The sequence below is a fragment of the Mobula hypostoma genome, chromosome 20 (assembly GCF_963921235.1).
Source record: "Mobula hypostoma chromosome 20, sMobHyp1.1, whole genome shotgun sequence".
In the NCBI taxonomy this organism is placed as follows: domain Eukaryota; kingdom Metazoa; phylum Chordata; class Chondrichthyes; order Myliobatiformes; family Myliobatidae; genus Mobula; species Mobula hypostoma.
In genome coordinates, this window is record NC_086116.1 from 229433 (window position 1) to 241808 (window position 12376).

The following is a 12376-nucleotide window of genomic DNA, read 5'->3' on the forward strand; positions in this document are numbered from 1 at the left end:
ACAGTGACAGTGTTCTGGGGTCAATGTCAATCACAGTGACATAGGCCGGGGTCAATGTCAATCACAGCAACACAGAGAAAGGGCTACATGTCAATCACAGTGCCAGAGAGACCGGGGTCAATGTCAATTACAGTGACAGAGATTGGGGTCAATGTCAATCTCAGTGACAGAGACCGGGGTTCATGTCAATCCCAGTGACAGAGACCGGGGTCAATGTCAATCCCAGTGACAGAGAGACAGGGGTCAATGTCAACCTCAGTGAATGAGACCGGGGTCAGTGTCAATCCCAGTGACAGAGAGACAGGTGTCAATGTCAATCCCAGTGACAGAGACCGGGGTCAATGTCAATGCCACTGACAGAGAGACCGAGGTCAATGTCAACCCCAGTGACAGAGACAGGGGTCAATGTCAATCACAGTGACAGTGTCCTGGGTTCAATGTAAATCACAGAAACCGAGACCGGGGTCAATGTCAATCACAGTGACAGAGTGACAGGGGTTAATGTCAATCACAGTGACAGAGTGACAGGGGTTAATGTCAATCCCAGTGACTGAGAGACCAGGGTAAATGTCAATCACAGTGATAGAGAGACCAGGGAAAATGTCAATCCCAGCGACAGAGAGACCGGGGTCAATGTCAATCCCAGCGACAGAGGGACAGGGATCAATGTCAATCCCAGTAACAGAGACCGGGGTCAATGTCAATCCCAGCGACAGAGAGACAGGGGTCAATGTCAACCCCAGCGACAGAGAGACAGGTGTCAATGTCAATCCGAGTAACAGTGTCCGGGGTCAATGTCAATCACAGTGACAGAGACCGGGGTCAATGTCAATCCCAGCAACAGAGTGACAGGGGTTAATGTCAATCCCAGTGACAGAGAGACCAGGGTAAATGTCAATCACAGTGACAGAGACCAGGGTCCAAATCAATCACAGCGCAGAGACCCAGGTCAATGTCAATCACAGTGACCGAGACAGGGGTCAATGTTAATCACAGTGACAGAGACCAGGGTCAATGTCAATCGCAGCAACAGAGAGACAGGGCTCAGTGTCAATCACAGTGACAGAGAGACTGGGGTCAATGTCAATCACAGTGACAGAGACCAGGGTCAATGTCAATCACAGTGACAGTGTTCTGGGGTCAATGTCAATCACAGTGACATAGGCCGGGGTCAATGTCAATCACAGTGACAGTGTTCTGGGGTCAATGTCAATCACAGTGACATAGGCCGGGGTCAATGTCAATCACAGCGACACAGAGAAAGGGCTACATGTATATCACAGTGACAGAGAGACAGGAGTCAATGTCAATCACAGTGACAGAGAGACAGGTGTCAATGTCAATCCCAGTGACAGAGACCGGGGTCAAAGTCAGTGCCAGTGACAGAGACCGGGGTCAATGTCAAACACAGTGACAGAGTTCAGGGTCAATGTCAATCCCAGCGACAGAGAGACAGGGGTCAATGTCAACCCCAGCGACAGAGAGACAGGGGTCAATGTCAATCCCAGTGATAGAGACCGGGGTCAATGTCAATCCCAGTGACAGAGAGACAGGTGTCAATGTCAATCCCAGTGACAGAGACTGGGGTTAATGTCAATCTCAGTGACAGAGACCGGGGTTCATGTCAATCACAGTGACAGAGAGACCGGGGTCAATGTCAATTCCAGCGACAGAGAGACCGGGGTCAATGTCAATTCCAGCGACAGAGTGACAGGGGTCAATGTCAATACCAGAGTCAGAGACCGGGGTCAGTGTCAATCCCAGTAACAGAGTTCGGGGTCAGTGTCAATCCCAGCGACAGAGAGACAGGAGTGAATGTCAATCCGAGTAACAGAGTTCGGGGTCAATGTCAATCCCAGTGACAGAGACCGGGGTCAATGTCAATCTCAGTGACAGAGCCGGGGTGAATGTCAATCACAGTGACAGAAACCGGGGTCAATCCTCCTGTCTGTCTGTGTGGAGTTTGCAGGGTTTCTCCCCACATATCAAAGGCAGGTTGGTGAGTTACGTAGCTGTTTTGTGTATGGGTGAGTGATAGAAACTGGGGGAATGGAGGCGCTGTGAGAAAACACAGATTCCAGGGAAGTAAATGGGATCTGACAGAATTGTTCCCAGAGTCAACGTTGACTCGATGGGCCAAACAACCACTATGGTAAGAGCTATGTCACTTCATCATTTCCAGTGCTTCTGTTGGGCTGATCATGCTGCCAATGCTACAGAGTAATTAACAGTGGGAAGGAGTTATGTGTCATTCCTCACCTTGGGGAGAGGGGCTAACAGGAATCCAATCGCCAGAGTCACAATCATCACCACCAAAGCTGATAACAGACCAGCAACCTGCAGTAAAATAGGCTCATTGTCAACTTTTAAAAAAGTATTTTCACACTGTATTATTAATTTTCTTTTGCGTTAGGATAGGGCGCCATTTCCCATGAACTGCTACTCAGTACTGGGTTCCCTCTTTAACCACAGGAAGGCATTAACTGTGCTGTACTGCTGTGGCCAGTTACTGACAGTACTGAGGACTGCAGCTTCTTCCATTGTCTGTAGAGCCCTGGATATGGTAGATTTGGGCCTGGCTGTTTATCTGCTTGTGACAGTCCTTAATCTTTTAACAGTTCCACTTTGCTGCATTTATCCTGACCAACTTTTCACACTTCTCCTCCTTTGTCTATTCCGTCCAAACATTCACTCAGAACCTGCTCCAAGTCCTCCATTTCTGCTACTCTCAGTCCACACAAAGCCCTTCTCCTCTCTTCTTTCTTCTCCTCTTGTTTATTGTCAACAAACTCACTCTTGTCCCAGTACCACCTGCCATCTCTGCCCATATCTGTAACTGATTTTACCACATTGTATTCTTTGTCAATCTTTGACACTCTCCACGACACCACCAATCTTTGGATCATCTAGAAACTTTCTAACCCATCCATTCTGATAATCCCCACAGAAGTACTCTTGTTCTCCTTACACCAGACTGGGTTCATTACCGAAAACGAAACCAGGAGCTGGGTCTTCCCCTCCAGGCTGCCATGGACCACAGGTTCTCTGGAGAGCAGTTTAAGAAAAGTTGCCATCTGCAGCCTGTACCCCTGTTAATGTTGGGTGGTTGAAGCTGCACCTTCACTGGTACAGGGACAGGGATGGTTTCGTGACGGGAAGAGGAGCTTCTGGACTGGCAAGGGCGATGGAGGTGGTAGTGTGTTACTTGGCAGATATTCACTTCTCAGGAAAACTGGTCCCAGCCACTGAAATGACCAGACAACACTGTGGGAAGAGGCTCTGCCCTAACATTCCAAGCCCATGATCTCATCCCAATGAAGGAGGTCCAACTCTTCCCAGACTCATTAGCAGCACCGCCCTCAGGCTGAGCAGCCAGCACCAGGGCACTTCTGAAAGTCCTTGATCTCTATCACACTGTTAATGATGTCAGGACATGCCCCAGCAGCAGAGACAGAGGCAGACGCTTAATGTAGCATTCACAGGGATATGTTCATCACACCAGCAGGTACAAGTAATTCCATGGGGAACTTCTCAAAATTCATTTGTCAATTATATTTTAAAATACCAGAGGGATGTCAGGGACTGCTGTGTACTTTGCTTTACAGAAACATGGCTCACATTACAGACACAGCACCTCAGTTCCACAGCATGGACTGGACAGTGGCATCAGGTAGAAGTAGAGGCGGCATATTGGACCATAACATTGTAAGATACAGGAGCAGAATCAGGCCATTTGGTCCATTGAGTCTGCTCTGCCATGTCAGCACAGCTGATCCAATTTTCCTCTCAGCCCCAATCTCCTGCCTTCTCCCCATATCCCTTCACGCCCTCAATCAAGAATCTATCAACCTCTGCCTTGAATGTACATAAAGACTTGGCCTCCACAGCTGCCTGTGGCAAAGGTTCTACAGATTCACCACTGTCTGGATAAAGAAATTCCTCCTCATTTCCGTTCTAAAATGACACCCTCTATTCTGATATCGTGTCCTCTGGTCTTAGACTCTCCCACCATAGGAAACATCCTTTCCACATCCTTTCACCATTTGATTTGGTATCGAGGCCTTTCACCAGCTGATAGGTTTCAATGAGGTCACCCCTCATCCTTCTGAATTCCAGTGAATTCAGACCCAGAGCCATCAAATGCTCTTCATATGGCAAGTTGTTCAATCCTGAAATCATTTTTGTGAATCTCCTTTGAAGCCTCTCCAGTTTCAGCACATCCTTTCTATGATAAGGGGCCCAAACCTGCTCACAATACTCTATGTGAGGCCTCACCAGTGATTTATAAAGTCTCAACATTACAGCCTTGCTTTTATATTCTAGTCCTCTCAAAATGAATGCTAATGTTGCATTTGCCTTCCTCACCACAGACTGAACCCACAAATTAACCTTTAGGAAATCCTGCACGAGGACTCACAAGTCTCTTTACATCTCAGTTTTTGTATTTTCTCTCCATTTAGAAAATAGTCTACACTTTCACTTCTCCTACCAAAATACATGACCATACACTTCCCAACACTATATTCCATCTTCCATTTCTTTGCCTATTTTCCAAAACTAAGTCCACTTGTAGCTTCTCTATTTCCCCAATACTACCTGCCCTTCCACCTATCCTCATATTGTCTGCAAACTTTGCAACAAAGCCATCAATTCCGTCATCCAAATCATTGACATATAACAAAAAGAATCAGTCCCAACACAGACTGCTGTAGAATACCACTAGTCACTGGCAGCCAGTCAGGAAAGACTCCCCTTATTCCCATTCTTTGCCTCCTGCCAATCATACACTGCTTTATGCATGCTAGAATCTTTCCTGTAATAGCTTGTCAGGCAGTCTTATGTGTGGCACCTTGTCAAAAGCCTTCTGAAAATCCAAGTACACAACATCAACCAATTCTCCATTCTGCTTATTACTTCTTCAGATTTGTCAGGCAAGATTTTCTCTTGAGGAAAACATGCTGACTACAGCCTATTTTATCATGTGCCTCTAAATACCCAGAGATCTAAACATAGAAACATAGAAAATAGGTGCAGGAGTAGGCCATTCGGCCCTTCGAGCCTGCACCGCCATTCAGTATGACCATGGCTGATCATCCAACTCAGAACCCTGTACCTGCCTTCTCTCCATACCTCCTGATCCTTTAGCCACAAGGGCCAAATCTAACTCCCTCTTAAATATAGCCAATGAGCTGGCCTCAGCTGTTTCCTGTGGCAGAGAATTCCACAAATTCACCACTCTCTGTGTGAAGAAGTTTTTCCTCATCTCGGTCCTAAAAGGCTTCCCCTTTATCCTCAAACTGTGACCCCTCGTTCTGGACTTCCCCAACATCGGGAACAATCTTCCTGCATCTAGCCTGTCCAATCCCTTTAGAATTTTATACGTTTCAATAAGATCGCCCCTCAATCTTCTAAATGCCAGAGAGTACAAGTCTAGTCGATCCAGTCTTTCATCATATGAAAGTCCTGCCATCCCAGGAATCAATCTGGTGAACCTTCTTTGTACTCCCTCTATGGCAAGAATGTCTTTCCTCAGATTAGGGGACCAAAACTGCACACAATACTCCAGGTGTGGCCTTGTACAACTGCAGTAGTACCTCCCTGCTCCTGTACTCAAATCCTCTTGCTATGAATCCCAGCATACCATTCGCCTTTTTCACCGCCTGCTGTACCTGCATGCCCACTTTCAAAGACTGGTGTACAATGACACCCAGGTCTCGTTGCACCTCCCCTTTTCCTAATCGGCCACCATTCAAATAATAATCTGTTTTCCTGTTCTTGCCACCAAAGTGGATAACCTCACATTTATCCACATTAAATTGCATCTGCCATGAATTTGCCCACTCACCTAACCTATCCAAGTCACCCTGCATCCTCTTAGCATCCTCCTCACAGCTAACACTGCCGCCCAGCTTCATGTCATCCACAAACTTGGAGATGCTGCATTTAATTCCCTCGTCTAAGTCATTAATATATATTGTAAACAACTGGGGTCCCAGCACTGAGCCTTGCGGTACCCCACTAGTCACCGCCTGCCATTCTGAAAAGGTCCCGTTTATTCCCACTCTTTGCTTCCTGTCTGCCAACCAATTCTCTATCCACATAAATACCATACCCCTAATACCGTGTGCTTTAAGTTTGCACACTAATCTCCTGTGTGGGACCTTGTCAAAAGCCTTTTGAAAATCCAAATATACCACATCCACTGGTTCTCCCCTATCCACTCTACTAGTTACATCCTCAAAAAATGCTATGAGATTCGTCAGACATGATTTTCCTTTCACAAATCCATGCTGACTTTGTCCAATGATTTCACCACTTTCCAAATGTGCTGTTATCACATCTTTGATAACTGACTCTAGCATTTTCCCCACCACTGATCTCAGGCTAACCGGTCTATAATTCCCCGGTTTCTCTCTCCCTCCTTTTTTAAAAAGCGGGGTTACATTAGCCACCCTCCAATCCTCAGAAACTAATCCAGAATCTAAAGAGTTTTGAAAAATTATCACTAATGCATCCTAATGTGGCAGGGAGATGGGAACAAGTGCAGAGAGACAGAGGGGTGTAGAGTGAGGGTAGAAGCCAAAAGTAGTAAGGTGAAAAGTAAAAGTGGCAGGCAGGCAAATCCAGGGCAAAAATCAAAAAGGGGCACTTTTCAAAATAATTGTATAAGGGCTAAGAGTGTTGTAAAAGCAAGCCTGAAGGCTTTGTGTGTCAATGCAAGGAGCATTCCTAACAAGGTGGATGAATTGAATGTGCAGATAGTTATTCATGAATATGATATCGTTGGGATCACAGAGACATGGCTCCAGGGTGACCAAGGATGGGAGTTCTACATTCAGGGATATTCAATATTCAGGAGGGATAGACATGAAAGAAAAGGAGGTGGGGTAGCATTGCTGGTTAGAGAGGAGATTAATGCAATAGAAAGGAAGGACATTAGCCTGGAGGATGTGGAATTGATATGGGTCGAGCTGCATGACACTAAGGGGCAGAAAACGCTGGTGGGAGTTGTGTACAGGCCACCTAACAGTAGTAGTGAGGTTGGGGATACTTTATAGTTTATACTTCATTGTCGCCAAACAATTGAGACTAGAATGTACAATCATCACAGCGATATTTGATTCTGTGCTTCCCGCTCCCTGGATTACAAATATTAATGGATGGATTAACAGGAAATTAGAAAGACGTGCAATAAAGGAACAGCAGTTAGAATGGGTGACTTCAATCCACATATAAATTGGGTGAACCAAATTGGTAAGGGTGCTGAGGAAGAGGATTTCTTGGAATGTATGCAGTATGGTTTTCTGAACCAACATGTCGAGGAACCAACTAGAGAGCAGGCCATTCTAGACTAAGTATTGAGCAATGAGGAAGGGTTAATTAGCAATCTTGTCATGCAAGGCCCCTTGGGTAAGAGTGACCATAACATGGTGGAATTACAACAGTAGCAAACGCTCCCCCTAGGACATTGGTTCCAGTCAGCCCAGGTGCAGACCGTTCCTGTTTGTACTATCTCACCTCCTCCAGAACTGGTTCCAATGCCCCAGAAATTTGAATCCCTCCCCCTTCCACCATTTTTCAAGCCACGTATTCATCTGATATATCCTCCTATTTCTACTCTGACTAGCACGTGGCACTGGTAGTAATCCAGAGATTATTACCTTTGTGATCCTACTTTTTAGTTTATCTCCTAACTCCCTAAATTCACCTTGCAGGACCTCATCCTGTTTTTTACTTATATTGTTGGTACCTATGTGCACCACGACCACTGGCTTACACTCTCCCACTCCAGAAAGTCCTGCAGCCGCTCAGAGACATCCTTGACCCTTGCACCAGGGAGGCAACATACTTTATTGATCCCGAGGGAAATTGGTTTTCGTTACAGTTGCACCATAAATAATTAAATAGTAATAAAACCATAGATAATCAAATAGTAATATGTAAATTACGCCAGGAAATAAGTCCAGGACCAGCCTATTGGCTCAGGGTGTCTGACCCTCCAAGGGAGGAGTTGTAAAGTTTGATGGCCACAGACAGGAATGACTTCCTATGACGCTCAGTGTTGAATCTCAGTGAAATGAGTCTCTGGCTGAATGTACTCCTGTGCCCAGCCAGTACATTATGTAGTGAATGGGAGACATTGTCCAAGATGGCATGCAACTTGGACAGCATCCTCTTTTCAGACACCACCGTCAGAGAGTCCAGTTCCATCCCCACAACATCACTGGCCTTACGAATGAGTTTGTTGATTCTGTTGGTGTCTGCTCCCCTCCTGGAGTCTCGTTTGCGGCTGCAGAAACGCCTATCAATCGAATCCCCTATCATTATAGCTCTCCCACTCCCTTTCCTTCCCTCCTGGGCCGCAGAGCCACCCATGGTGCCATGAACTTGGCGGCTGCTGCCTTCCCCCACTGAGACATCTCCCCCAACAGTATCCAAAACAGTATATTTGTCTAGGAGGGAAATTACCTCAGGGACCTCCTACACTACCGGCCTACTGCTACGCTGTCCAGTGGCCACTCATTCCCTTTCTGCCTGCGTAGCCTTTACCTGCAGTGTGGCCAACTCACTGAATGTGCTATTCACGACTTTCTCAGCATCGCGGATGCTCTGGTATGAATCCAATCGCAGCTCCAGCCGCTCAATGCGGTCTGCCAGAAGCTGCAGTTGGACACATTTCCTGCACACATACTCGTCAGGGACACTGGAAGTATCCTTGATTTCCCACATGCTGCAGGATGAACCAACCATGGGGCTGATCTCAGCTGTCATGACCTACCCAATACGTTGCCTCAATTTTTGAAATGTGGACGTCGAACGTTGCCGACTGCCTCGGGAGTGGTATGGGCCTCACTGGGAGCAAGCTCCTCCTCAGCCTCTGCTCACTTCAGCCAAAGCCCGTGGAGCCAAAGCCCTTTCACTCTGCTACCACTCACTCCGCTACCCGCTGGATAGGGAGCTCCTCTTTTTTAAATGCTCTGAGCTCACCCAGCTGACGTCACGCATCTGCACAGTGGTGCCGCTCTTTCCCTCGCAGTTGTTAGAACAACTATCGCTACTGCCCTAGCTCACTTAATAAGCTACAGCCTCGCTGCCTTCCTTGCTTCAAATAAAATACCGCTGCAGACCGTTCTCCTTTTAAAGGAACATAGCCGGCCTTACCTCACTTGGAGTGAAGCTCGTCCTCAGCCTCTGCTCGCTGAAGCCTCTCGAGACAAAGCCTTCCTACTCTGTCTCCCTCTACTCCGTCACCCGCTACAATGTCGCCCGCTCTGTCAAACTGCTCTCTTTTAAATACTCCCACTGCCTCACGGGCCGACTTACACACGCTTGCGCAGTCCTGCCCCATTCAACTGCCGAAGAAAATGACCGACTTCCACAAACTGCTCTCTTTTAAGTACTCCCGCTGCCTCACGGGCCAACTTACACGCGATTGCGTAGTCCTGCCCCGTTCAACTGCCGAAGAAAATCTCATCCTTAATAATCAACTCCAACACTTCTCAACCACTGACATCAGACTAACTGGCCTATTGTTTCTTTTCTTCTATCTCTCTCTCTCTGAAGAGCAGTGTGACATTTGCAATTTCCCAGTCCTCCAGAGCCATTCCAGAATCTAGTGATTCTTGAAAGATCATTACTATGCCTCGACAATCTCTTCAGCCACCTCTTTCAGAACCCTGGGGTGTACGCTATCTGGTCCAGGTGACTTATTCACCTTCAGACCTTTCAGTTTCCCAAGAACATTCTCTCTAGTTATGGTAGCTTCACACACTTCATGCCCTCTGACACCTGAAACTTCCACCAAACTGCTAGTGTCAGTGAAGATTGATGCAAATACTTATTCACTTCATCTGCTATTTCATTGTCCCCCATTTCTATCTCTCCAGCATCGTTTTTCAGTGGTCTGATATCCACTCTCGCTTCTCTTTTACAATTCATGTATCTGAAGAAACTTTTGGTCTCCTCTTTAGTTGCCAATCTTATTGGCTAGCTTACTTTCATATTCCATCTTTACCTTCTTAATTACTTTTTAGTTGCCAATTTGTTGGTTTTTAAAAGTTTCCCAATCCTCTAACTTCCCAGTAATCTGTAATCTGTACTCTCTTTGCCCTCTCTAATATGCCCTCTGTTTGGCTCTTCTGTTGGCTTTGACATCATGGTTGTATCATCTTTTCTTTAGAATACTTCTTCCTCTTTGGGATGTACAGTATATATCCTGTGCCTTCCGAATTGTTGCTCTGCCATCATCCCTGCCAGTGTTCTTTTCCAATCAATTCTGGCCAACTCCTCTCTCATGCCGCTGTAATTCCCTTTACTCCACTGTAATACTGATTTCCCATCCTCCGCACATTGTGGACTGAATGTTATTTCGGGGTACTGATGTTACACAGGGGACACAACACGCAGCATCCACCCAAACAAGAGTGCTAAAGTTTGGCCAGGGAGGGGGCGCCACCCCTGAGATCATGCCACTGGGGAAAGCGAGTCTTACACTTGGATTTTCAGAAGGCGTTTGATAAGGTGCCACACAAGAGGCTGCTTAAGAAGATAAAATCCCATGGCATTACAGGAAAGATACTGGCATGGATAGAGGAATGGCTGACAGGCAGGAGGCAGCAAGTGGGAATAAAGGGGGCCTTTTCTGGTCGGCTGCCGGTGACTAGTGGTGTTCCTCAGGGGTCAGTATTGGGACCGCTACTTTTCACATTGTTTGTCAATGATTTGGATAATGGAATTGATGGTTTTGTGGCAAAGTTTACGGATGATATGAAGATAGGTGGAGGGGTAAGTAGTGCTGAGGAAGCCATGCACTTGTAGCTGGACTTATACAAATTGGAAGAATGGGCAAGAAAGTGACAGAATGGGAAACGTATGATAATGCATTTTGGTAATAAGAACAATAATGCAGACTATTATCTAAATGGGGAGAAGGTTCAAACCTTGCGCAAGATTCCCAGAAGATTAATTTACTGGCTGAGTCTGTGGTAAAGAAGGCAAATGCACTGTTGGCATTTATTTCAAGGGGAATAGAATATAAAAGCAAGGAGGTAATGCTGGGCCTTTATAAGACACTAGTCAAGCTGCACTTGGAGCATTGTCAATGGTTTTGGACCCCATATCTCAGAAAGGATGGAAGTTTTAAGAATTCGGGGCGATCTCATTGAAATCTACCGAATGTTGAAAGGACTGTCAGAAGTTGATTGGGTGGATGTGGGGAGGATGTTTACTCTGGTGGGGGTATCCAGAACTAGAGGGCATAGCCTCAGAATTGAGGGGCGACCGTTTAGAATAGAGATAAGGAGGAATTTTTTAGCCAGAGAGGAGTGAATCTGTGGAATGCTCTGTCTTATGTTCCTGGTGGGACCTCCTCACAATCAGCCCTGTCTCCGACATTGTGATTCTTCCTCTGTCAATGTTGACTGTGGGAGTTTTCAGGACTGTGGGGGTTGTCTGTCTCAGTGAGACCTGATCTGATGGAGGAAGGCTGATACTTGCCCACTGTGGTGAAAAGCACAGTGAACTTTCCAGGCCAGGTAATCTTCTTCCTCATCCTTCCCATTGATGTGCCCTCATTTACTCCATCCTCCAAACTTCCTCCTACTCCTGATCTGTCACACTCCAACAACTCGCTCCTACCCAGCACTGCTCTGCAAGTTGTAACTCAACCCAAAACACCAGCTCTCCACTCCCCCTCCATCTCTCTCTCTCACACACACACACACACACACACACACACACACACACATGTTGCATGACCCGTCGAACTCCTCCAGCGCTTTGTGAGTTGGACCATCCATTCAACCCACCCACGCTCCCAGGAGGATCCCTGACCTGAACTATCAACCATGTACTCTTGCCACAGAAATAGCCTGACACTAGATCTGCTTTTGTTTCTGATACCAGTATCTGCTTTTGTATTTGCTTCCAGAGTATTTTAAAACTTGTTGCCTCTCTGACTAGAGCCTGTGACTTGTGGAGGGCCACAGGTATCAGTGCTGGGTCCTTCACTGCCTTTCATCTATATCAATGATCTGGATGTTCATGTGGTTAACTGGATCAGCAAATATGTGGATGACACCAAGATTGGGGGTGTAGTGGACAGCGAGGAAGAACATCATGGCTTGCAGTGGGATCTGCGTGATCTGGAAAAATGGGCTGAAAAACGGCAGATGGAATTTAATGCAGGCAAGTGCGAGGTTTTGCAGTTCAGTAGGACCAACCAGGGTAGGTTTTACACAGTGGACAGTAGGGCACAGAGGAGTGTGGTAGATCAAAGAGATCTGAGAATACAGGTACATAATTCATTGAAAGTGGCATCACAGGTGGATAGGGTTGTAAAGAAAACTTTTAGGCACATTGGCCTTCATAAATCAAA

At 46.5% G+C, this 12376-nt stretch overlaps 1 protein-coding gene across 3 annotated transcripts in view; it reads right to left on the bottom strand.

Moving 5' to 3' along the window:
* The window catches only part of LOC134359263 (chloride anion exchanger-like), a 145124-nt gene that overhangs the window by 76120 nt on the left and 56628 nt on the right, over positions 1 to 12376 (bottom strand). For all 3 annotated transcript variants that reach the window (XM_063072225.1, XM_063072223.1, XM_063072224.1), the window contains exon 11: positions 2260 to 2337. In XM_063072225.1, the coding sequence (XP_062928295.1) occupies positions 2260 to 2337 (78 nt within the window). The remainder of the gene's footprint in view (positions 1 to 2259; positions 2338 to 12376) is intronic.